The 26,890-nt window shown below is 40.6% G+C and overlaps 2 protein-coding genes across 3 annotated transcripts in view; one reads left to right on the top strand and one right to left on the bottom strand.

Moving 5' to 3' along the window:
- ZFAND3 (zinc finger AN1-type containing 3) overlaps positions 1 to 23,715 on the bottom strand; it is a 326,629-nt gene extending 302,914 nt beyond the window's left edge. For both annotated transcript variants that reach the window (XM_086706746.1, XM_086706747.1), the window contains exon 1: positions 23,582 to 23,715. In XM_086706746.1, the coding sequence (XP_086562872.1) occupies positions 23,582 to 23,652 (71 nt within the window). In that variant the 5' untranslated portion in view covers positions 23,653 to 23,715. The remainder of the gene's footprint in view (positions 1 to 23,581) is intronic.
- Positions 23,716 to 23,852: 137 nt separating this feature from the next.
- Positions 23,853 to 26,643, top strand: LOC147580923 (uncharacterized). Its single transcript, XM_086706749.1, has 2 exons — positions 23,853 to 24,457; positions 24,980 to 26,643. The coding sequence occupies exon 1, from the start codon at positions 23,873 to 23,875 to the stop codon at positions 24,230 to 24,232; it is 360 nt and encodes a 119-aa protein (XP_086562875.1). The 5' UTR covers positions 23,853 to 23,872; the 3' UTR covers positions 24,233 to 24,457; positions 24,980 to 26,643.
- Positions 26,644 to 26,890: the final 247 nt, after the last annotated feature.

Below are 26,890 nucleotides of genomic sequence, written 5' to 3'. Positions count from 1 at the left end.
AAACAAAAAAAAAAAACATGACAGAGATGGGCTTGGCACTCAAACAGCTAACAATGATCTCAAACATGTACACAATAAGTCAGTGCTTTAAGAGAAGCAACTGACAACCAACATGAATGTACTGTGGAATCAGAAAAAAATTCACAGGTATTTATAATAAGGGTCTGGGTATATGATGGGAGACAAACAATTAGGGAACAGCAAAAGGTGAGAGAACACTCCACACACCCCAGAATGCAGGGCAGTTCAAGTTCTAAAACAAATTCCCAAAAGGGGAGTTTCACTTTTAAAATCTAATCAGGAAAAGAAAAACCTCAACCATTAGTCTTTAAACCTCTGAAAGGACACACCTTAAAAGACAAGCAGGGGCCCATTTTAAGCAAAAGAATTAGGAAAATTATGAACCATGCTGGTTTCAACCCATTTCATCATTTCCCAAAGCACTTAACTGACATTATCTAAAAGAATATGTTCAGAGGGGACTGCGTTAAGAGGAAGGGACAAGTCTGGCCTAGCAAGCTCTTAGGGAGTGGAGACTGACATACTCTGCTTTTTTTGATGACACATGCAATTCATCAACCTGCTTCAAAACCAATTTCTTAAATTCTGCAAATTATCACAATTCACTGTAAGAAAAAGCAACGTCACAAGTTAGTTCTTGTAAGAATAAGCTATTTATGCTTCCTTGGGAGGAAGGAGACTAGGAAATCTGTCATTCTTCTAGAGTTTATTTTCTTGTCTACATCACTAAAAACCTCTTCCATACCCAAATTTTATTCCTGTTTACCCCTTTGCCAATAACAATAACAAAATATGTTTACCTTGGAACTCTGCCTGGGCATGGTAAATTTTAACCCAGAAGAAAATTTCTTTAAAAAAAAAAAAATAGTAATAATGAGTAAGAAGGGTATTCTGTAATTCAGTTACCTACCCCTCCCAACACTGCCAATGCACCAGTGAAAGATTAAAGATGGCCCCAAACTGCTACTCCACTCTTTGACAGATGGAGTCCAATTTCCCTCCCCCTGAATCTGGGCAGGTTCTCTAACAGCTTTGACCAGTAGAATATGGCAGAATAAGCGATGCCAGTTTCCAGCTGAGCCTGTCAACTAACTGTGAGAAGTGATACTAAGTTGTTTTTTAAGACTCTGAAATTTGGAGTGATTTGTTAAGAAGCAACAGGTAATTAGCACAGCCACCAGACACAGTTCAAGCTTTCACGACTTTAAACACACCAACAGCCAAAACGTAAAAGGAAATAAAAACTCGGGAGTTACAATTTGGGGGAATAGAATATGCTGTCGACTAGCTCAGAGCATAAAAAAGAAGACCACAGTATCCTAATTCCTCCTAAGAGATGCAAACTGCCAAAAAATAAAGTCAGTCAGGTTCTATCAGGAAAGGTTATAAAAATAAAACTCCTTGAGTATACCAAAGTGATGCATATATTCTTTAGACTAAAAAAAACTCTTTGGTCTGGACGGTTACATACCAAATAGCAGTCACCTCTGGAAAGTAGTATTTGTGAAGGAGGGAAAGAAACAACTTTATGCTTTATACAATTCTGAATCACTTTAAATAAGCATGTAATACTTCAAAAAATGTTTTAAGTTATTTCCTCTGAAAAAAAGCAAACCACTATATCCCTAACAACTTTTAAATGTCTTTTTGGTACATTAAGAATGATAGCAGGGGCGCCCGGGTGGATAAGCGTGTAACCACAGCTCAGTTCATGATCTCATAGTTCATGAGTTCGAGCCCCCCACTGGGCTAGCTGCTGTCAGCGCAGAGACTGCTTCAGATCCTCGGTCTCCCTCTCTCTCTGCTCCTCCCCACCCCCTCCACTCTCTCGCAAAAATAAATAAAGATTTAAAAAAAAAAATGTTAAAGGCATTTAACTCAGACTCAGTCAAGTGTCTGACTTTGGCTCAGGTCACGATCTCACATTTCAGAAGCTGAGGCCCTGCATCGGGCTCTCTGCTATCAGCGCAGAGCCCACATCAGATCCTCTCTCCCCCTCCATCTCTGCCCCTCCCCCACTCACAGTGTGCGCTCTCTCTCTCTCTCAAAATAAATAAACTTAAAAAAAATTGTTTTAAAGAAAGTAAGAATGATAGCAAATGCCACTCTTAATTATGCTTTCAGAGAATAAAGGATGGTGTCAGCCCCTAAATGGGCACCTATTTTTAACAATGAGTTTAGGGGCACCTGTGTGACTCAGTCCGTTAAGCGTCCAACTCTTGATTTTGGCTCAGGTTATGATCTCAGGGTCGTGAGATCAAGCCCCACGAGGAGCCCTGAGATGAGCTCTGCATCAAGTGTGGAGTTGCTCTCCACACTCTCTCCCAAGGTTCTCTCTCCCTCTCTCTCTCTCTCAAAAGGGGCACCTGTTGGGATGAGCACTGGGTGTTGTTATGGAAACCAATTTGACAATAAATTTCATATTAAAAAAAAAAGACTTCTAGACAGAACTAAAGGCCAATAAATACTGTACTATAAATGTAAAATTAATACATGATGATTAACATAAGTAATCTTATTTTTTTTTTTTTAATTTTTTTTTTTCAACGTTTATTTATTTTTGGGACAGAGAGAGACAGAGCATGAACGGGGGAGGGGCAGAGAGAGAGGGAGACACAGAATCGGAAACAGGCTCCAGGCTCCGAGCCATCAGCCCAGAGCCCGACGCGGGGCTTGAACTCCCGGACCGCGAGATCGTGACCTGGCTGAAGTCGGACGCTTAACCGACTGCGCCACCCAGGCGCCCCTAACATAAGTAATCTTAGATAGAGAAGTTTTCACATGATTGTATGCCGTCATCCTAAACTTAAGTATAGCATCCTTAGTGAGTTATTCATACTTTAATTTTTGCCAAAAAGTTCATGTTTCATGGAGTTTATTACCATATAATAAGAAGATTAAAAATTAGGTATCATGGTAAATTCTCTCAGAACCTGAAACTGTGTACAAAACTACAGTCCACATTAAAAATAATAACCAAAAGCTAAAAACAGGAGTTATTGAGCAAAATGGTTTTGTGCTCTACAGAACAGTAGTGTTCTATCACCTAATCAACATAGGCCAGTAGCATTCCTCAATAATCATGAGGGGAAAAAAGATGGTTTCCATACTTCCAAAATCCTCCAGAGAAACCGCACTGGGAATATTTACCTGAATTTTGGATTAGTGTTATTTACATGTCTTCCCTCTCACATTATCTGTTATATCCTAAAATTTCTTTCTTTTTTCTAAACATATGAGTTCTTCTGATAAAAGTTTTCTCAGTCACAAAGCCTTAAATCCCCAATTTTGCACAGTTCTTTGAAAACTAATTTTTGAAGATTCAATTAATGTTGAATGTGAAATATTTCTAATATCAACATGTAACATTTATCATTTTTATTACAAGATATTGTTACCAATTTGTTATTTTTATCACTAGACTTCCTTTTATTTTTTAATTACTCAATTCTTCAAGTTTTACATATTGGGCACATTTTCTTCTATACTTTCAATAAATGCATTTTTGTCTATAAATTATAATTTGCTGGGTTTTAATTTTGTTATCTTAGTGTCTCATGCACATGTATGTGGGCATACGTAAAAGAAAGATGGTTCATGCAGGTCATTAAATCCTTGTAAAGAATTAAATAAAATTTCCAGCTGATATTATAAACTAAATATTTTAATTGACGTATAGTTGACATACAACATTATATTTGTCACATTATGTTATTAAACATAATTATTCAATATTTGCATATAGTGTGAAATGATTGCCCCAATAAGTATAGTTAACACCCATCATCATACATACTTCGATTTTTTTCTTGTGGTAAGAATTTTTTTTTTTTTTTTGGTAAGAAATTTTAAGATCTACTTTCTTAGCAACTTTCAGATAGGCAAGATGGTATTACGAACTATACTTGCCATGCTGTATATTACATTCTCATGATATTTATTTTATAACCAAAAGTTTATCTTTTGGCTCCCTTTACCTCTTTTGCCTACCCCACACTCACCACCAATCTGTTATACTCTATATCTATGGACTTGATTTTTTTATTCTTTCTTTTCTTCTTCTGTTTTCAGATTCCACATATAAGTGAAGTCACTATTTCACTGAGCATAATGTCATCAAAATCTACCCATATTATCAGAAATGGCAAAATGTCATTCTTTTTTATGACTGAATAATATTCCTGTGTGTGTGTGTGTGTGTGTGTGTGTGTGTGTGTGTGTGTGTGTGTGTGTGTGTTTTGCATTTTCTTTATCCATTCATCTGCTGATGGACACTTGGGTTGTTTCCATATCTTGCTATTGTAAATAATGCTGCAATAAACATGGAGTTGCATAAAAAAAAAACTCTCTCTGTTCACCCCCCACACCCCCTCCCCACAGGCTCATGGGGCACACGCTCTCTCTCATTCACTCTCTCTAAAACAGGAGGAGGAGGAGGAGGCGGAGGAGGAGGCGGAGGAGGAGGCGGAGGAGGAGAAGAAAACGAGTTCAGCCTATGTTCCCTCCACCTTGTATCTCTTTCTTATCCCTCTAGCCACATGCTGCAAAATGGGGCACTCCCAGTTAGCACAGTGCCCAAAAAAGGGGTGGAGGACTGTGAAACTGCTTTGTCTTCCTTCTTTCAAGCTTTGAAGAGTACTAGGTAAGATAAAAACAATTTTAGAACTTCCCTCCACACCTCCAGCAATTCTGTCAAGGCATCTTGCAAACCGTTTCCCAGGGTTTTTGTTCTCAGGGCCTCTGCCACACTCCCAACCCCAAGAAAACTGGCAAGATGATCGGATTTATATGAAAGAGTGTGGAAGCAAATCAAATCACAAAGATGCAGAGCAGAAAAGAAAATAATTCCTCCCTTGAGTATCTTTAAGTTTTCATAAACTATCCGTATCTCTAACCTCTTCTCTTTAAACCAATTCCTTCCTCCTAAGAAATTCCATCAGGAGACAGGTAAGGAAAAGATAAAATTCAGAATACTTTGCTCTGCTTCTGGTAATTAACATCAAGTAAAGTACCAAAGTGGAAAGGAAATCACCACAAGGAAAGCTACAAGGTTTTGAAATTATCACAGGGTTTTGTTTAGGCTTTTCTGCCATGTATCATTAAATGTTGAGAACTCACTGTTATCTATAAGTGCTTCCAGGGAGCCCTTCCCAACCCTCAGCTTATCAGATTTCCTAAAAGGACAGAAACACGAGTGTTCAGCAAGTTTAACTATCAAAGTTTATTACAAAACATCATTTATTAGAGTCCTATAATCTCAGATTCAGGTTTTTCTCTTTACTAAACCCTAATACTCCAATTTCGCTTACATCCCTCATAAGAAAATAGAGATAAACAAATAGAGATACAAAATGAACTGATATAAAACTAGGTAAATATAGAAAAATATTAAGTACGGGTTAGTAAATTTAGAAATAACACATAAAACAGATTAGTGAAAATGACCAAAGGATCACCCTTGTGTCACGTGCCTATTAATAATAGACAGCAACTTGAAGGGCAGGAGATGAAGAAGAGAGAATTATTTTTAAAGCAATATAATACATGCAAAGTTAAGAAATAATCTTACTGGGGTGCCTGGATGGCTCAGTCAGTTAAGCGTCCAACTTTAGCTCAGGTCATGACCTCACAGTTCGTGGGTTCAAGCCCATGTCGAGCTCAGGGCCTAGAGCCTGCTTTGGATTGTGTCTCCCTCGCTCTCTGCCCCTCCCCCACTCATGCTCTGTCTCTCTCTCTCTCTCAAAAATAAAAGCATTAAAAAAAAGAAATAATCTTATTATATTAAACATTAGTTAGAATCTTTTAACTTTTATTGTATGTTCCAATCACTTTCAGGGAGAGGAGAGATGGAAGAAACACTGATGACAGAAAAATTATCAGAGGTCTGGAAATGTTAAGGGAACATGAGACAGTTATCTGATTTACCGATGATTGTGAGGAATAGAGATTTTTAAATTGGAAAATGTTGATTAATTGCAAAAAACAGGCTCAAACATCAAGTCATTAAGCTAACACTGGTCTCTAAAACAGGAATACAGCAGGCCACATATTAGGCCACATAAACTCTCATATTAGTTCTTAGTACTGTCTTTGGTTTCAGGGAGAAGGGTACGATTTTACAAAACTGGATCACAAGACAGGCACACTTCATCTTCAAAAACAATAATAATTAATCACCTTAATAGGGCACAGTGACCTAAATGCATTAAGATTTTTAAAATCATCCCCTAGTAGAAATCAATTCATAATGGATGAGATGGTTTGGAACTGGGGTGCTCATGAGGCTAGGGCATCTCCAAAACTATACCTAAAATCAAATCAAGGGAACTAGAAAAAGCAAAGCTGGAATATAAAGGGTTTTTCTTAAGAAAACTACAATCTATTCTAGTCTATTTCCTGATGTCATGCTTGCTGGTAATTGATTTTTGTATTGTTATTATTTAAAAAGCAAATTAGGGTGTCTATAAACAGAATAGACAAAATGGTGGTACAGTCACATAGTGGAATGCCATTTAAAGTTATGCAATAATAAAAAGGAACAAACTACTGCTACATACAACAGTGACCTATACCAAAAACACTACACTGAGTCAAAGACCCTTTAGCAGAAAGAGTACATACCATATGATTCCATTTACATGACTTGAAAAACAGGCAAAGCTAATCCACAGTGGAGGATTAAAAAAAAATTAATGGGGCACCTGGGTGGCTCAGTCGGTTCAGCGTCCGACTTCAGCTCAGGTCATGATCTCACAGTTCGTGAGTTCGAGCCCCACATCGGGCTCTGTGCTGACAGCTTAGAGCCTGGAGCCTGCTTCAAACTCTATGTCTCCCTCCCTCTCTGCTCCTCCCCTGCTCATGCTCTGTCTCTCTCTCTTTCAAAAATAAATAAAAACATTTAAAAAAAATTAAGACAGTGACTGCCTGAGGAAGGAAACAGAAAGGGGGGTTGGGAGGACAGACTGACTGGAGAGGGACATGAGGAAGCTTTCTGAAGTCTGACCAACATGTAATATGGTATAATCCAGCTAAAATATGTATATATCCTGATAGAGATTTGGGTTACACAGGTATATGCATTTGTCAAAACTCATGTTAATATACTCAAGATTTATGTTTTTCAATGTATATTGTACTTCAAAATAAAAAGGAAATGTTAAACTCTAGTTAATAATATGCATGTCATAGTGTTTGAAGGTAAAGTACCAACGTCTACACTTTACTTGGAAAATAAAAAAATCAAATGGATTAATAGACGGATAGAGGGATAGAAAGCAAATAAAGCAAAAATGTTAACAGACTATAGATAGCAGTGATGGTTGCACAACTTTGTGAGTATACTAAATTTCACTAAATTGTACACTTTAATGAATTTTACAGTGTGTGAACTGTGTCTCAATTAAAAAAAAATTGATGAGGAACAAAGCAATTGAAACTTACTTTTTCCACTCAATAATACATAAGACCATGTCCAAAAATTTTCAATCCCAAGGTTTCAGCTAAAACAAATAGCAGTAGAAGTAGCACTTCAAAGATGCATCTAATTCTGAGCCAGGAGCCCAAGCACCAACTTTCTAATCTTTCTGGGTTAAAATACAGCAAGGTGTCCTCATTTGCTGATTCAGCCACTGCCCATATTGCAGCCCTGGGCCTTCCTATGTGTCTCCATGTTGTAAAACACCAAGGAGTCAAAACAGCATCAACCTCACCCTCCTGACCTGGGATAGTCTAAAATGAATCAATGGTAAGCTGCCAGTATACTTATTAAAATATTTACCATTAACACAATGGTGTACACAACTGTACCTTAATAAGAGTTCATCTATAAATTCAAATGATCCAACTGTCTTTGATCACAGTTTAAATGTTCAAAAGCTTAAAATTCCTTAAAGTCATTAATACAGTAGTCATATAGCTAAATAAACTAAAGACTTTGCAGAAAATAACAGGCAGCAAAATAATATTTTCATAGTATCAATCTGACCTTACCTCTCAATCACACTATGCGTGGACTAATATGTCCTTCTTGTGCCAATACTGACACATACAACCCATAATCATGAATGAAATGGTATAAATCAGTATCAGCCAGGAAATTTACCTGCCCCCTCAATTTTACTTCATACCTCAGCTGATTTTTCCTAAATATATATTTAGCTTAATTTTCAAGAAATAGATTTCATCACCTCCCTTATGACTGGTTTCATTCTACCTCACCCTAACCTATACCCGCTTGAAGAAAAGAGTGGAAGAGGAAAGGAGGAAGAATAAAGTGTTTTTTCAGTGACACAGAGGTACTTCAAAAAGACATCACATTCAACTGGAACACTTTAGAAAAGATATCTGAATATTTACAAGGATGAAAGTCTGGACTAAATAAAAGAGACTTCTTCATAGAAAAACACACGCTTACACAAGAAGATTAAATCTATAAAACTAAGTAAAATATCAAGACAGATGAGGTGAGTGCAACCTTTCCCACCAGAACTTAGAGGTTATAAAGTATTTCTTCAAACCTAAATTGGTAGTTCAAGTTTTGTTTTTAAATCTAACATAAAATCTTAAGTAATCTGTTACTGTAAAATAATCAACAGAAACGAAAATTGTAAACAGATCCCAGAAAAGTTTCTTAATTCCTGATTATCAGATTCTTGGATCATTAACAGAAGTTGTTAATTTCTGGTACATGTGGGATGTAATTATGGCGATTTTTCACAAAAGGTATCTTGGTACCACGCTAGCCAGAACACTGCTGAGATGCACATGTCTAAAAAAGTATTATTTAAATCCTTAGCACTTTAAAGCAGCAGAGAAGTCTCAATCATCATCTTACTTGGCCACTCTTTGCAGGACGACCCGACTGTCACTTCTGCACTGAACTGGTTTTGGTAACCCCACACTCACCTGATTTCGATCTCTCCATCCATCTCCATCTCAAACTCCTCTTATTCTACTTGTATTTACCAAGGTTCCATCCTCAACTATCTTCTCACCCTACACAACTGGATCTTAAATGAAAGTTACACACAGGAGCAGTAACCAAAGGACGGAAGAAAAAAGGCAAGATTGCCCAGATCCCACCTTGGACACACTAAATTGGAGCTGGGGGAAGCAGCAGTAATGTGTTCTAGAAAGGTTACTAAAGTGATTCTGACAACCCCATCTCTACTCCAGAGGGAACCACTGGTCTAACAACACTTTCTAGGTGACCCTAACTGGCTTCAGCTATGACCTATGTACCCATGTCACCCTAAATGGTGCAGCCATGGTTCACCTTCCCTCCCAAACTTCAGACACCTAAGTTACTTCACATTTAGATGGTCCATAAGCCCTACAATTCAACATACCCTATTACCATTTTTTGTAGCATAGTAATAATAATGACAACCGCCATCAAGTATTGACTAGAAAATCTGGTTAAATTTTAGTTTATGCACCTATTGGGATACCGTGCTGCCATTTAAAAGAAGGTAGAAATGTATATGCTAACTTGAAAAGAACTCTAAAATACAGTTAAAAAAAAAAAAGCAAGTTACAAAATAAGGTGTAATGTGCTACTACTTGTGTTAGAAAAAAGAATAATGTGATATATGCACAGGAAACTTCTGGAAGGATACTCAAGAAACTTAGCTATGATTCTCACTAGAAAGTGGAACTCTCGGTATGATGTAGAAGGGAGTATACCCATATACAAATGAATATATACTGTATACCATTTCTGTTATTTGAATTTTCTATTATATGAATGCATTCCTTTTGTAATTTAAAAAAAGAAATTCAAAGATATTGCAAAACTATATAAGAAAATGTACGTGCTATCTGAAAAAGGACTTGTATCCAGAATAAAGAATTCCTAAAAATGAATTTAAAGAACCAGACAACCCAAGAGAAAAATAAGCAAAAGGTTTGAATAAATGCCTCTCACTGACGTTTAGCCAAATCGCCAACAAAGAAAGTTGCTCAATTTCATTAGTCGTCAAGGAAATGCAAATTAAAAACCATAATGTAATAACCCTACACACAACTAAAATGAAAGACACAGTCAGTATCAAGTACTAAGGAACATGTGGAATAACCATAACTCTTATATACTGGTGGTGGGAGTGTAAATTGATAAAAATACTTTAGAAAACTAGCGATATCTACTAAATCTAAACACATATACATACACTTTATAATCCAAAAATTCTTCTGCTGGGTATATACCCAAAGAGAAATGAGTGCTTATGTCCACCAAAAGGCACATGCAAAAACGTTCACAGCCACATTATTAATAATACCCCCAAACCAAAAAGCTCCAAAAAGTGGAATGGGTAAATTATGCTATCATATAATGGAATACCACAAACCAATGAAAAATCATTACCTCTCTACACAAATGTAGATGAATCTCATAGTCATAACGCCGAGAAGGAAAAAGTCATACATAAAAGAGAAATACTATATATTCCCATTACATAAAATTCAAAAACAGGCAAAACTAACCTATAGTGACAAAGGTCAGATATGGTTGGGGGGATCACCTGAGGTAGGGAACAAGGAGACTCCTGCTGGGATATTGGAAACGTACTATTTGTCAATTTGAGTAGGTGGTGGTTATATACTTGTATACATATGAAAACAATCATCAAGCTATACATAAAAATCACCAAACTTAAGAAAATGAGAATACAACCGGGAGAAAAATTTTCCAAAAGAGGTACCTGATAATCAGAGGACTGCATCCAATATGCACAAAGAACTCTTAAAACACAATGAGAAAACAAACCCAATGAAAAAAAAAGGAAGAAGACCTAAACAGATATCTCACCAAGACCTGAACAGATACCTCACCAAAGAAGATGTACAGATGGCAAATAAACACCTCAATATTCAACATCACTTATTACAAGGGAATTGCAAATTAAAATAAGATACCACTACACATCTATTAGAATGGCGAAAATTTGGGGCACCTAGGTGGCTCAATCAGTTAAGCATTTGACTCTTGGTTTTGGCCCGGGTCATGATCTCAGTGGTGAGATCATACCCCACATCGGGCTCCCCACTGGACACACTCGCTTTCTCTTCTCTCACTCTCAAAAAAAACAAAACAAAACAAAAAGCCAAAATGCAAAACACTGACAACACCAAATGCTGATAAGCATGTGGAGCAACAGAAACACTCATTCACTGCTCTTGCTGGGAATGCAAAATGATACAATCACTTTGGAAAATAGTTTGGTAGTTTCTTATAAAACTAAACACACTCTTATCATAATCCAGCCATCACATTCCTTGGTATGTACCAAGCTGACAACTATGTCCACAAAAAAGCTTGAACATGAATGTTTAGGGCTGCTTTATTCATAACGGCCAAAACTTGGAAGCAATCAAGATGTCCTTTAGTAGGTGAATAAACTGTGGCACATCCAAATAATGGAAAATCATTTAGTGCTAGAGAGAAATGAGCTATGATTTATGAGGGCGCTGCACTTATGAATGGGATTAGTGCCCTTATAAAAAAAGGTTGAAGAGATCCCTTATCCCTTCTGCTACCTGAAGAGTATAGTGAGAAGACAGCATCATCAATGAGGAAGCTGACTCTCCCCAGACTTAGAATCTGCCAGTGCTTTGATCTTGGTCTTCCAGCCTCCAGGACTATGAAAAATAAATTTTTATTGTTTATCAGCCACCCAGTCTGTGGTATTTTGTTATAATCCCCTGAATGGACTAAAATACTCAGATTTCAGCCTAGATTCATTCTTAGCTCTCCTACTACAGCATTCACTCAGTTGCTTTATCTTGGGTCCACAGACCCCACAGTCTGTGGATAGAAGTGCATTTAGATCTATTTGGGTTCCCTCATAATCACAGGTGTTTTATTTTATGTATTATTCTGAGAAGAATCCTATTGTAAAAAAGGATCCATGGCCCAAAAAGGTTTCAATGCTTTAACTGGACTCTGCTTCAATGCGTATGCCCTCCAATTCTCCACACTGCTGCCAGTTATTTTCTGAAACATAAATACCATGTCATCACCCTTAAAATCCTTAAATGGTCCCAACTGCTTCCAGGATAAAATCTAAACTCAACTGCATGACAATCAAGAATGTTCATAACTGGCTCCTGCTTATCTCCTCAGCTTCACATATACTGCAGCTAAAATACCGAGCTGTATCTACAATTCTCCCAATTCTGCATGCTTTCTCACTTTTCTCTGCCTTTGCACAAGCTGTTCCTCCAGCATTTTATACCCAGCTTAAGCACCATCTCCTCAGAGAAGCCCTCCTGGCCATCCTCCACTCCCAGTCTCAACAGGATGCCCTGTCAATGCTCACATCACTTTGTGATGATCCCCCAAAGCACTTTCCTCATGGTATTTGGTCAGTTTATCGGTCTGCGTCCCCTTCTAGACTATGAGCTTTTTTAGGGCAGAAGCCAGAGCAGAGTATATCATGCCTCTAGACCCACAATAAGAGCACTCAACAAATGCTTACTGAACAAGAGATTGGCCTTGGAAAATAGCCAAACTGGCCAAAGGCTGGTCAGAAACCTCATCAACTAACTAGGTAACACTGATCTGGAGCCTGCCACTAATGCAAATGCTCAGTTAAGTAAGATAGTTCTGCCTCTACTAATCTACCACCAATGTTCCTTCATTCAAGGCTGGGAAGTTAGCCTTTAATAAATGTAATTACCACAGTCAGGCACTGTGCCAAGGGCTTGACAGGCATTAGAGCTCACTAAACCTCAAAGCAACTCTAAGGTGTCTGTTTGTTTGTTTTGGGTTTTTTTTTTAAGTTAAAAAGGCAGAGAGGTAAACTACCCAAAGTCAAGCAGAAAGTTTCAAAGTCAGGTTTTAAACTCAGGATTCTAATTCCAAAGCCCATGCCTGCTGAACTCAGTTGGTTTTCTGGAGATAATAGATCAGCATGCCCTTGGAAGAGCCTGGATTGGATAAGAGAGTACATTTCATTAGCCATTCAGCAAATGAGAAAGGTCTTATTCCCCAGGCAGCACTACTAGTAAATTCTTTAACATTTAATGTAACCTCCCCCATAACTACTAGCTGCAAAATCTTTTTAAAGAGACAGGCTCAATGAGAGTTGTTTTTCCAAGAACAGCAAGTAAAGATGGGTGAGACTTTGCTGAACTCTCCATCAGGCTTGGGGATTGAGAAGGGAAAAGAACAATCAGTCTCAAGAGATGGAGTTGGTTGTGACAATACCAGTAAAGGAATGGAGAAGGTAGATGGAATCTCCATGGCCTGCTGCAAAGAAATACCATGAAGCACTATCCTTTAACAGGCTGAAAAGGTGTCTTTAAGCTTAAAAACAGAAAGAGCCCATGAGGTTCTAACAGACGGAACACCAATTTGCCAAAAGCTGCTGCTGTTTCCACTAAACTTTAGCCCGGAATTTGCACCACAGCTCTTACCCTCTGATCTTTAACGCTTCCCTGCAAGACCCCAGGGGACTCACACCCTGCACTTCAAGGGAAGACAGAATGTTTTCTTTAATCCTACCCACCACCTGTTCACATTAGTTTCTCTAGCCTTTACAGATGCGACCACCTCTCATATTTTGAGTAGAAAATAGTGACCACAGAACATCTTCATTCCTAATGACCACCACTCCACTTCCATTCACATTCCCCCATCATCATCCCCCTCACATTGCAGTCTTCCTCTTAACCACCTTCTGTGTCTTTCCTGCTCCAACTCAGCCCCAAATCTATTGTGATACAGATCTATCCAGTGACTTTTAAAAACAAAACAAACACAGTCCATTCTTCCTAGTCCCTAGCTCCAACCAAAACAACATACCATGTAAGTAATGAAAACTATTCAGGTAAACCCAGGGGGCTTTCCACTAAGATCAGAATACCAAATCACTAAATAGTTGAAAACCAAGGGTGAGAGAATGCAGTCTGTAGGGACATATACTTCCACTGAGCAGACTGTACATGGTTATCATTTTCTAAACTAATCCATACTGACACTGAGATCATAAACGCCTAAAGAGACTCACATATATACCATCCAATCTCCATACTTTCATTCGAGACCGTATTTTTATCATTTAAATCACAGCAACAGTTTCTTGATTAGATCCCACCCAATATGCACTGAAGAAAAATATTAGCCTTACCAAAAAAAAAAAAAAAAAAAAATACATGGTTTGAGTACCTCTCACTGGCAGTGGGGGGTGGAGAAGAGGGGTGACATGGAGACAGGGAGAGCCAATTAATAGTGACTTACCCACAGAAACAAGGAATATAGGCCTCAAAGATTACATGAACACATCCCCCCAATCAACAAAAGTTCCCCTAACCAAACATTTCTGTGGATCAACATCAAGAACATTCCTTTATTTTTAAAGGTGAGTAGCACGGCTTTGTATTATTTCAAAAGACAAACTACATAAAACTATGTAAAGTCATAAACTATGAGGATTTTATATACACATGCAAAGTTTCATATGCAAACACACAAAGACTTGAAAAACCTGGTTTTCTGGATTTCAGTGGCATCTAAAGAAGAAAACAAATAATACCATCCATGCCTCCCCAAGGACAGAAACCTAGAAATAACAAAACTAGAAACAGTTCACGCTGAAATATACCACACCTGGGGCTCCTGGGTGGCTCAGTCAGTTAAGCATCTGACTTCGGCTTGGGGTCATGATCTCTTTGTTTGTGGGTTCAAGCCCCACGTTGGGCTCTGCACTGACAGTGCAGAGCCTGCTTGGGATGCTGTCTCCCTCCCTTCCTGTCCCCTGTTTGCTCTCCATCTTTCTTTCTCAAAAATAAATAAAAAAACATTAATTTTTTAAAAATGAAATATACCACACCTTCTCCCACCTCCAGTTTGTTTTTTATTATTTTTTGCCAGTTAATATACTTCTGGCCAGTTTAAGAATGACTGTATTATTCAACCCACTTTGTATCTCACTCATTACATTAAAAAAAATTCTTTCAGGCTATAACTTGCCAGCACATCTATTCATATACGGCACCGTAGAAATGGCTGAAAATTGAAAAAACAATAACCTGAATGAAATAGGCAGACTTTGAAAGCACAAATATGCTCAGCAAAGCCCTCCACCCCCACTGTGTTCTCCAAATTCCTGCCCCCACTCTTCCAGCTAGGTACTATAAGCTACAGAAACTTCACACTATGTTCAGAAATTCTACCAACATAAGCATGCGAGAGAAAATCAAATGCCTGGCATAAGAACCTGACTACAGAAAGAATATTTGTGATACTTTTGAATGGTCAGAATACTTCTCCTTCCAAGAAGTGTGGCTGAGAGTGGTTATTTTATATAAAGGCACTTCAACTTACCAATGTGTAAGAGTCCAAGAAATAGGTAAGACATCAACAATTGTTACTCCACACCATTCCACTTGAACAGAAAGAAATGAGAAAAGGCACTCCCCCCAAAGGTCCCAAGTGCATCACCAACCTCACTCTTTGCCAGGTCATTAATGAGGCGGCAATGCAGCTAACTAGAGCCTGTCCACAAATTAGAAACACAAAATGCTATGGCGTGGTCTGCTCCTATCCCCCTCACCCACCAATCACCCACAGCCAGGTGATAGCAAACTCCATTAATGACCTCTCCCAGGACATTCTTCTGCCTTAATCACACCTGCCTATGATACAGGACATCTGGTACAGTTGAAGGAATTGATGCAATTAGTAGCCAGTACTGCACCTTCTTCCTACTGTATTCTTCCTTCCTCTGGTTAACAACTGCAGCCACAACTTCAGATGTCCGGCACTGCTTGCAATTCAGTTCCCTGGCCTCAAGGATGACAAGGCATTCTCATTCATCTTGTACCATTCGCTTAGCCTGGTTTTGCCCAATGTTGCTGGATATTCCAATACATTCCAAGTTTTTCTATACGTGGGAACTTGAATTTACCAGAAAATCCAATGCACTTATTCCCAATCACATTTCAAAAACTGCCATATGAGATTTACATTTGTAAAAATAAATATTCCTCCACAAAAGTCAGAGTCCAAGGTGAATACCTTCAAAAAGTCTCTCACTAAAAAGAAAAAAAAATTGATTCTCTATTAGCCCAACACTTCCCTGTATGGGTCTCTGAGGTTCCCAGTTTAATAGTGCTAAGAAAAGAGCAAAGATGATTGACTCAAAAGCTAACATGAAAAAAAAATGTTCAAATTATGGACTAACTTGTACTGACATTTTAATTCCTAAAACTGAGCAAAGGAGCACTTCCCAGTAATCTGAATTAACAATAGCATTGCTTCCCCCAATGAAAATAAAATGTTAGAGCTGGAAAGCAACTTAGAGCTAAATTAGACAAGTCCCTCATTTTCAGAAGACAAGAAAACAGGGGTCTGGAGAACTCACAAAATAAGCTTGAATGTCAATTATAGCTCAACAAAACTGAGGAGGAAAAACAAATAGGCTTGAAAATCCTGGCTGGCTGTCAGGTCAATGTTCTAGATGAGCACTGTCCAAAAGAACTTTCTGGGAGTTTGAAGTGTTCTATATGTGTGTTCCCCAATAGGGTAGCCACTAGCTACTGAGCTAGTTAAATGCTACTTAAAAAGTAGCTACTGCAACTGAAGAACCGAAATTTTATTTAATTTTAATTAGTATGAATTTAAATTTCTATATGTAACTAGTAGCTACTGTATTGCACAGCACAATTCTAGAAGTTGTTCTCAGATTCTGGTTTTTAAAACTTCAAATGAAGCTGTTTAACCTCTCTTCTGCATTTAACACATACAGAAAATTTCTTCTTTATATCTAAAATATTTCATTCAGTAGCATAATCTTATGTGGAGACCCAGCCCAGAGCAAGATCAGCCTGTTTCTCAAAGCCCCTAGCAGAACTGAGTGACATTAGTGTCATCCACCCAGTTGGACTGAAGTCCCTCTTTCACCAACCATTCACACAAGTCCCACAAGCCTGACACTACCCAACAAGCCTGAATCTGGAAGATTTTTCAAGTGCCTCATTAAAATTACACAAGTGTTGGAGTGTGACCAGTCACTTCCTACATGTTGGCATTGTTGAGATACCAAACTTTACCTTTCTTCAAAAAAAAAAAAAAAAAAGGAATTTTTAACGTCAATCTTTATCTATGATTACTGTAGGATTCCAAAACTTCCCTTCAGTTTGCACACAACCTTTTTAGGATTTAATAAAAATCCAAATCATAGGGGTGCCCAGGTGGCTCAGTTGGTTAGGACTTGGACTTCAGCTCAGGTCATGATCTCATGGTTCATGAGTTCGAGCCCCACGTCAGGGCTCTGTGCTGACAGCTCAGAGCCTAGAACCTGCTTCAGATTCTGTGTCTCCCCCTCTGTCTGCCCCTCCCCTGCTCATTCTCTGTTTCTCTCTCCCTCAAAAATAAACATTAAAAAAAAAACAAGATTTTAAAAAAATCCAAATCATATTAGTTCTCACTGTCTTAGTACTCTGCTCTCAGTAAATACTAAATATGCTTGGGTGTTTTTTTTTAAGGACTTTATTCAGGGGCACCTGGGTGGCTCTGTCGGTTGAGCATCCAACTCTTGATTTCAGCACAGGTCATGATCTCACAGTTTGTGAAATCAAACCCCACACTGGGCTCTATGCCGATAGCGCAGAGTCTGCTTGGGATTCTCTATCTCTCTCTCTGCCTCTCCCTTCCCCAAAATAAATTAACAAAAATTTAAAAAAAAAAAAAGATTTTATTCCTTTCAAAAGATCCTTAGCCTTCTGATTTTTCTACCTAGGAAAAGGTTAGTCTGTGAAAATTAATGCTAACTTTAATACTATGAAGGATTAAGAAGAATTTTAGTCAAAACTTTTCAGTAGAACGTAAACTACTGGATTCTCCTTTTTAGGAGGAGGGTGAATGGGAGAAGAGGATGATACCAAAAGAGCAGTATGTCCTATATGTTAATGAATCTAACTTTAAAAAGCTATTGCTTCAAACCAAAGTAAACAAAGACCATGTTTTCCTTAACAAAAAAATAAACAAACTCCCTGTGTTCTGTCAAATCAAAGGGACAATTTCATGTTTTCTGAATACCCAAATATAATCAGGAAAATGGGGCAAGTAGACAAATGCACAGTGAATACTTCATTACATCACACTGCATCTTCAGGTGCACATAATACTGAAAGACACAAAGTAAAACTGCACAAATGAGCTGTTTTGTTTTTAAGGTAACGTTTAAGGCAATTTTATAATCGAGGGATAATTAGTGACATCACTGAAATAATCATTCTACTGATTAACTAGTAATTCATGCTGTGTTCACATGAACTTGAAAGCTCTGGTTAAGCTGGTTGAAGCGTGGCAACGTGTTCTAAATTGGGAGACTGAGACTGAAGAACCAAGGGCCACACACTGTTCAGAACCAGGCACACTAGCCAGATGACTCACAAAGTGACAGAAACAGGGTTCTACATCAATTCCCCAGCCTGGGATCGGGGCGGGGGGGGGGGGGGGGGGGGGGGGGAGAAAGAGACAGATTTTATTCAACTAACTAGTCACACCTTGTTATTCCCAAAAGTGAAATGGAATAGAACAAATCATCTTTTATGATGATTTCTACTAGTAACCTCTTCAGAAATGGAATATAGTTTGTGAGATTACTCTTCATCTCTGCCTAACCCCATCTTTATTTAAAATACATTATTATCTAGTAGATCTAGTTGGTGAAATAAAATGCTTCAACAGAACAGATCACAAAAATAAAATCCTAATAAAATCTATTTCCCTAAAGAAAATTCATCCATGTAACATTTATTTTATGACATGGTTCGTTAAGAAGAGCTTATTTTTTATGAAAAACAATGAATAGTTTACCAAATAAAACTCACATTTATTTTTATTTTTTTTAATGTTTATTTATTTTGGACAGAGAGAGAGAGAGAGAGAGAGAGAGAGAGAGAGAGAGACAGAGCATGAGCGGGGGAGGGGCAGAGAGAGACAGAGACACAGAATCCGAAGCAGACTCCAGGCTCTGAGCTGTCAGCACAGAGCCCGATGCGGGGCTTGAACTCACAGACCACGAGATCATGACCTGAGCCGAAGTTGGATGCTCAACCGACTGAGCCACCCAGGTGCCCCTAAAACCCACATTTAAATGTTCCATTATTCCCAAAGAACAAGACTGAACATTTGTCAACTATAAACTAATTTATGAAAGAAATAGTAGTTCCCAAAGTTTCCATAATATTACAACAGATTGTCTCCAATTGTAAAAGCAAAATATCAGTACTTGATTTTTATACTTAGTAAGTAAAATTTGAAAAAAGTCCATTTTTTCTTATCTAATTATCTTTTTTTCTTATCCTATAATATAGTCAGTACATTAGTGTCTTAAGTCTTCTCCCTCTCTCTTTTTTTAAAGTTTATTTTATTTTGAGGGAGAGAGAGTCAGCAGGGTGGGGGCAGAGGGAGAGAGAGAGAGGGAGAATCCCAAGCAGGCTCCTCACTGTCAGCACAAAGCCTGACTCAGGGCTGATTCCCACAAACTGCAAGATCATGACCTGAGATGAAATCAAGAGTTGGGCACTACAGAGCCACCCAGGCACCCCTCTTCTTCCTCTCTTTTTTAGAATATTTCTTTTTTTTTTTTTCCAACGTTTATTTATTTTTGGGACAGAGAGAGACAGAGCATGAACGGGGGTGGGGCAGAGAGAGAGGGAGACACAGAATCGGAAACAGGCTCCAGGCTCTGAGCCATCAGCCCAGAGTCCGACGCGGGGCTGGAACTCACGGACCGCGAGATCGTGACCTGGCTGAAGTCGGACACTTAACCGACTGTGCCACCCAGGTGCCCCTAGAATATTTCTAAGTCTGTTCTTTCAACACCGTTTGAAAATGCCTGTAAAGAATCTACGCGTTTCGGTACATTTTAAACGTCTAAACAACTTAAAATGCAACTTCAACTAGTAACACTTATACCCATATCATTTAAAAGTGCTTTTGTGTATGTATATATTTCTAAAATACTATTTCTAAAATAATATTTTTATTATTTTAAAATACTATTTCATTTCAGGTTTATTACAAACTAGTATGTTTTTCGCAGGACTACGGAATGCCTAAAAATTAGCCAAGAAAATACTCATATTTCACTAAAAGTTTTAAGTACATACCTCAGGGAAAAAAACGGTTTATGATCATTAACTCTAAAAACATTGTACACACCACACAATTTTCAACTTTTGTAAAGAGGTAAATCTTCAACAATTTCCAAGGTAGCAAAGTTTCCCAGTGGAGAGATGGTCTCTCCGTAGAACAGTAACTAAATTCCATGCCCACAATTAAACAACATAAACCAAGAGGGAGAGAAGTAGAAACTTTCATTATTCCAAATACTCACACATTTGCATTGTGTGCTGCTCTTGTCATTCTACTTTCTAACTGTTGCATTCCCACAAAAAAGACCTCACAGCTCTCTTGTTTAAGCAAGCCCCACTGACTGGTGTCCTGACTGGACAATGCCAGGCAGCAAGTCTGGCAGCCTAAGTAACTAAAGAGCAATCTTAAAGGAACTGCCTTTAGTCTACTGGTGCCAGAACATTCTGCTAAGAGGCTCCTCTGCAAAGGACTGTGGCTAGCTGACTTTACAGACCTATGGCTTCCACAGAATGCAATGCTGACTGAAGTTTTCAGGTAACACACTCACCTTCATTTTCATGAAAGAAAAAGGCACAAGATACCTACTGCATGGCTCTCACAGCTTTCTACTTTTCTCCATTCTGTCTAGCTACCACACAGGTGCAGGCCCCAATCATCCCTGGTCTGGATTACTCCTCCTGATAAGACTTCTGTACCTCTAGTAATACCCCACGAACATAAAAACACCACATTCATATACACACACACCCAGACCCCTCTCAACATCATCCAATCTTTCACGTTAAAGAAAATCACGCCACTACGTGTTCAAAGTTCTTCAATAGTTCCTGAGTGAACTCAAGATAAAAGTCCAAAGACCTAGGCATTACCTACAGAGCCCTACATCACCAACTGCTCTCACCATCTCACCCTCATCTCTAGCAAATTGCCCTTCACAATCTACCAGTCAACTCCAATGAACTTTTAAGTTCCTCAAATGTGGGGTGCTTTCTCTCACATCCAGGACTTCACCCATGCTATCCCCTCCACCTGAAAGAAACTCTTCTAATTCCATTCTCCCCTACCCTTCCTGCAGGCCTAGGCCGGTGTCACTTACTCCAGGCTACCTTCCTCTACCTCCACCTCAACTAGGTAAGCGCCCCTGCCATTACACCCTGTACCAATCCTAACATACTTTATTCTGACACTTTACTTCTGCTCCCAGAAGACGGGGCCAGTGCCCCCTTGTCCACCATTATACCAGAGACAATTATTCGTTGAATATATTCAAGGTTACTTAATGAACATAGTATGAATGTGGCCCATACAGTAAGAAATACATGTTCGGTTCGGAGTCAGTCATGATAAAACTCTGCAGCAATATCATTACACTTTGGTATAGAATGCAAACTACACAGGTACCTACAAACTCCTTTAGAAAAGGTTAAAACATTACACATTAAAAAGAACACTTTTCAACATAAAAATATTAGTTTTGTGCTCACAACTCCTATCAGGCAAACTGCAGTTCATTAAAAAGGGCCAGATTGAAAGTATCAAAAAAGCAGGACTGATTGCTTATAGGTCAAGTATGATACCAGTTTCACTAATCCTCCCCGCAACTATCAAACTTTCTTGGCATTATTCAGAACTCTGCAGCCTAAAAGTAAAAGGCTATTCCATTTCCTTAGTTTCTATGTCTTGACATAAGTCTTTCGATAAGGGTTCTGCTCAAGATAATGGTCCCAAGGACAAACTTGTTGCCAGGAAACAAGCCTCTCTCTGATACATCCTGGGCATTAGTTGCCATTGGCAGCTACTTTCTTTGAGCCACATGTCTTCTTATGAGTTACAATCAGAGGCTTGTGACACCAGATTTTTCCAGGGCAGCAGATTGATGTCATAAACGTGATGGTACTAAGCACTCTGACGAGCTCACCAGCTCCACCCTACACTCACTGCATACAAGGGGCAAGTTATCCACCTCTCAAAGCCTCAATTTCCTCATCTATAGTGGGATAATGGTTGTACCTCCTAAGATTCTGTGGGAATTAGATTGTCCAGGAAAGCACTTAGCAGACAACCCAATTATTAGGAAGACTATAAAACCTAAAATATTTTCACATCTTCAAAACTTTTGCTAATACCATAACTTATTTTTGACTAACATCTTTCCACCAGGTATTTTTTTAAGAAAAGGCAGAAAAGAGGACAAAATGAGAACCTATTTCTGTCACGACCTTTCAATTTGACAAATTCCACAGAAATCTACATTAAGATCAACTTTCTTTCTCTTCACTCCCAAAAATCCCAGACTTAATCTGTACTTCAACCATTCCTAACATCTGGGGGATAGCAAAAATAAAATACTTAAATACATCTTTCCAAAATGTTCTCACCAGAAATAATCATTTCCTTACTGCCTCTATACACTATGAAATATACTAGGTCTTTGGAAAATAGAGGAAAAAGGGATCAATCACAAAAGTCCTTCAAAGTCTCCCAATTCCCCTACAATTAGAGTCATAAGGTAGGATGGAGGCACCTGTTAGGTAAGAGGGATGGTAATCCATAAAACTCCAAGTGTTAACAAGGAGAATTTAAAATGTAACTGTAGGTGAAAAAGTTAATTTCCCACCTCACAGTTTTTCACCCTAACAGGATGGTCAAGTAATAGCGCAGGCTGGCCAATGTAAATATTTTTATCATTAAAAAAAAAAAAAAAAAATGGAGAGAGATGAATTTGAGCCAATTGAGCAAACTGGCTCTCACGTTCCCAAGCCAGGTTGACTTGAGTTGGGTGTTTTGGGTTTTTGTTTTTTATTTTTTGGACAAGGAAATTTTACAGAACTCCTGAAATGTGTTTTAAATAAAGGGGAGACCTCCATATTCTTATAACTTTACCCTAGACTCGGCTCTGGGCTCGATTTTTAAAGATGGGTGACGTGTGAACAGCTTCCTAAAAGCAAATAGGGCACTGGGATATAATTTAGGAAGTGATGATGCAAGTCTCTGGGGGACAAGGAGGGAGGGGGAGGTGAAAAAGTCAGAGGAAATACCCTCCTGGTGCCTGGGCACCAACTCATACCAAGGCAGGGAGGGAGGGCTGGCCTCCACATGCCAAGGGAAGGGGCACCCCAGCTTCACCCGGAGGTGCCAACACCGCCCCCTCATCCCTCTCCGCTGCCCTGCCCCCCCTCACCAGTGGCCCGGGCGGCCCCTGTTGGCCCAAACCTCTGGCAGGAGAGTCCCAGAGGGTGGCAGTGCACCCGGGCCAGGGCCTTCTCTGCCCACCTCCAGCTCCCCACCCAGCGCCCCTCCCCGAGACTCGGCCCCTGCCCCCTCCCTGTAGGCCCGGCTAAGGCCCAGCCCCCAGGGTTCCGGCCACCCCCGGCCCCGAGGCCTGCCCGGGCAGCCCCCGCGCCAGCGCCCCCAGCCCCCGCCCCCACCCCCACCCGGCCGGGCACTTACCCCCAGAAGCCGCAGGGACAGCGAGGCGGCAGGCTGGGCGCTTTGCTGCGCTCGCTCCCGGCGTCTCCCATGGTGCTCGGCGGCGGCGGAGCTCGGCGGCGGCAGCGGTGGCGGCGGCTGGGCCTGGGCCCCGCTTGAAGGAGGCGGCGGCGACTACGGCGGCGGCGTCGGGGGGCTCGGGGCGGGGGGAGGGGGAGGGAGCGGGCGCGCGGGCGGGCGCGAGTCCGAGGCTCCGAGCCGGGATTCCAGGCCGGTCAGCTGGAGGCGGGCCGCACCACTCGGCCTGCAGAGATGGGGGGGCCGGGGGAGGCGCGGAGAGGGAGGGTAGCTGAGGAGGAGGGGCGTGCGGGTGAACCGAGGACCGCGGGGGAGGAGGGAAGACCCGGCGCCCTCGGCAGCTCCCACCGCCGCTCGCAGCCAGAGCGATGTCCCGCGCGGCGGCGCTGGGAAGGACCTGAGGCCCCCGCCGGCTCTGGCGTAGCAGCGGCGGCTGTGAAGCCCCGGGCCTCGCTCGCTCCGTCACGCTCCCCTCCCCCGAAGGCTGCGCTGACCGGACAATGGCCGCTCCGCCCCCTCCCCTCCTCACACACCCCTCCTAAGGAGTCACAATGGTCTCGCCCGGGGGAGCCGCCGCCAAAGCCCAGCAGCTGATCAGCTGGGATCCGGGCGTGCCACTTTGTTCAGCCCCTCAAAGGAAGAGTACGGGGCTGTGGGCAAAGCCGAGAGCGTCGGGCTATCACCCGGCGACGGGCCTCTGAGGTTTTCATATTCTTGGAACTTTTAAAATCTGAGGCAAACTTACCTTCTCCCTGTCTGAAGAAGGGGAGCAGGTTTCTGAGTACCCTGGGGCACGTTGCCTCCCCCCAAACGCAAATGGTACGCCCCGAGCGGGAGGGGGAGGAGTAGATTAGTTGTTTAGGGTAAGTCGGGCCAGTCCCAGAGCGGCGGACGAGTGCTACGCATGCGCCCGGAGACCCCGTAACCGGGTACTGGGAGGGGCCAGAAGGGAGTGCTTCCAAATCCGGAAGTGGGTCTCTCTCTTCCCGGGGTTGCGGGGGTCTTTAGCTGCTGGGAGGTCTACCAACCGGCTGCTGCTCCCTGCTATGGGCGATGCCAGGGACCATTTCTCCACTAACTGCCAATCCCCTAGAAATCTGTCTTCCCAGTCCCCCCACACCCGACCCACTCTTCCAGTTCCACCCGGAGAACTGGTCTCTTCTTGGCAGTAATGAACTTAAGGGAAATGTCCCTCCCCTCCCCCGCCCCAGGAAGGGCGGGGTGCAGGAGGGTAGTGTCTCTGTGAAGTTCCTAGCTCCTCCTCCCCTTTCGGTGCCCCCAGCCTCAGAGACACAAGTTCACTCCCGATACCCAGACTAAAAGAGCCTCTTTTTTTCCTAGAGTGGACATGTTTGGTTTGGGGAGGGGACCTATGGCCGAATCAGTGATGAAAATTAACGTAAGCAAAGAAGTTCGAGCCACCAAAAAATAAGCCTTTAGCGCTTCTTGTCTTTCATCTTGAACTCATTCTGAGTTCCAGCCAATCGTGAGCAGAAGGCGATTGTAGATGGCAAATGTCAACGCGGAGGAAACTTCCACCATATCTACTGGAGAGGTGACTCCCACAGCTGAGACCCTTGTTGGCGAACTTCGAAGGTCACTGCTACTTCCGGAAGGCTTCCTGGCTCTTAGAAAAGGCAGCTGTGTACCCCTGATTCGGCAAGAATACGAGACCCTCAGAGGATATTACCTAGATTAATTTTATTGTCAAATGTTATTATTTCTATATCTACCATTATGTCTGTGCATGCTCTGTGGACTTGTTGACATTTATGTCGCTTCTTTTGGCCTCTAAAGAGCAAGGATCACATTTAGCTTAGCATCTTCTAAAAGATGCTGTGGATGATGAAGACAAATGATTGCAAAAATCAAGTTCTTTACAGCCAATGCACTTCCAAAAGTGAGTGCTGATTTTCGTAATATTTAGTTTCGACTTTGTGCATTTTCACAAGCCTTCAATGAGTAGTTATGTCAAAAGTCCATTGAGTGGATGAAGCCATACAGCCATACAGCTAGGTGCTTTCATTGGACTCACATTGCCCTTAAATCTTCACTTAAACTAACATAAAATTGCCACATTCTTAAAAGACTTATAGCTTTTGAGTTTAACAGACCAAGATTAAGTGGGACTCTCTCTCTATTGGCATTTTGATGGTCTTTTATATATGGAAAAAGAAAACCTAAAACCAAAAGGAAAATTTAATATAAACTGTGATTGTCATCTTACAAACTGCTTGCCTACCTGTCTGCTTGCCAGTTATTCATTTTAACAAGCATTGACTGACTACCAAGATGTGCACAAAATTTTCTAAGGCCTTATCCCTCCTGTTACCCTCTGCCCCACTGCTCTTCCTCTCTCTTGCCCAGGACACTACTCCTGCCCATTCAGGCATATGTTATCTCTTCAATGCCTTGCCTTTGCTAACAAGGCAGAATTAGTCCCTCCTTCCTCTGCCCACATAATCTCCATTATAGGACCAAGAAATATACATGTTTGTCTCCTACCACAAAACCTAACTCCAAAAGGTTTGGCTGATAGAAATAGCTGCTAAGTACTCTCAACGCAGTGGGGATACAAGATGCTCAGAAGGTATCACCTAGATTAATTTTATTAGCAAATATTATTTTATTTCTATAAATGCCATTCTGTTTGTACATTATCTGTATACTTGTAGGATCCACAAATCACCATGGGATTGAAGCCAACTCAATCCATGTTTACTGAATGGAAGAGCTTATTTGATAAGAAGCCACTCTTAGTCAAGCCTCTTGTATCTGCAAGGAACAGAAACCCACTGAAACTTTATGCAAAAATTAATTAATTGATTAATAGGGGCACCTGGGTGGCTCAGTGGTTGAGCTTCCAAATCTTGATTTTAGCTCAGGTCATGATCTCATGGTTTGTGGGTTCGAACCCACTCTGGATCCTCTCTCTCTGTCCCTCCCTTGCTCATGCTCTCTTTCTCTCTCTCAAAATAAAATAAACTTTTTAAAAAATTAATGAATTAATAATAATAATTTATTGAAGGAAATAATCTTTTTTTTTTTCTTTCAACGTTTATTTTTTTTTTTATTTTTGGGACAGAGAGAGAAGCATGAACGGGGGAGGGGCAGAGAGAGAGGGAGACACAGAATCGGAAACAGGCTCCAGGCTCTGAGCCATCAGCCCAGAGCCCAACGCAGGGCTCGAACTCATGGACCACGAGATCGTGACCTGGCTGAAGTTGGACGCTTAACTGACTGTGCCACCCA

This window comes from Puma concolor, chromosome B2 (genome assembly GCF_028749965.1).
Source record: "Puma concolor isolate L17-30 chromosome B2, mPumCon1.1.hap2, whole genome shotgun sequence".
Lineage (NCBI taxonomy): Eukaryota > Metazoa > Chordata > Mammalia > Carnivora > Felidae > Puma > Puma concolor.
The sequence above is the reverse complement of the archived record's forward strand: the minus strand, read 5'-3'. Positions and strand labels throughout refer to the sequence as shown.

Excerpts from the sequence above, each read along its gene's own strand:
- LOC147580923 (XM_086706749.1), top strand. The coding sequence starts at position 23,873 with ATGGGGGGGCCGGGGGAGGCGCGGAGAGGGAGGGTAGCTGAGGAGGAG.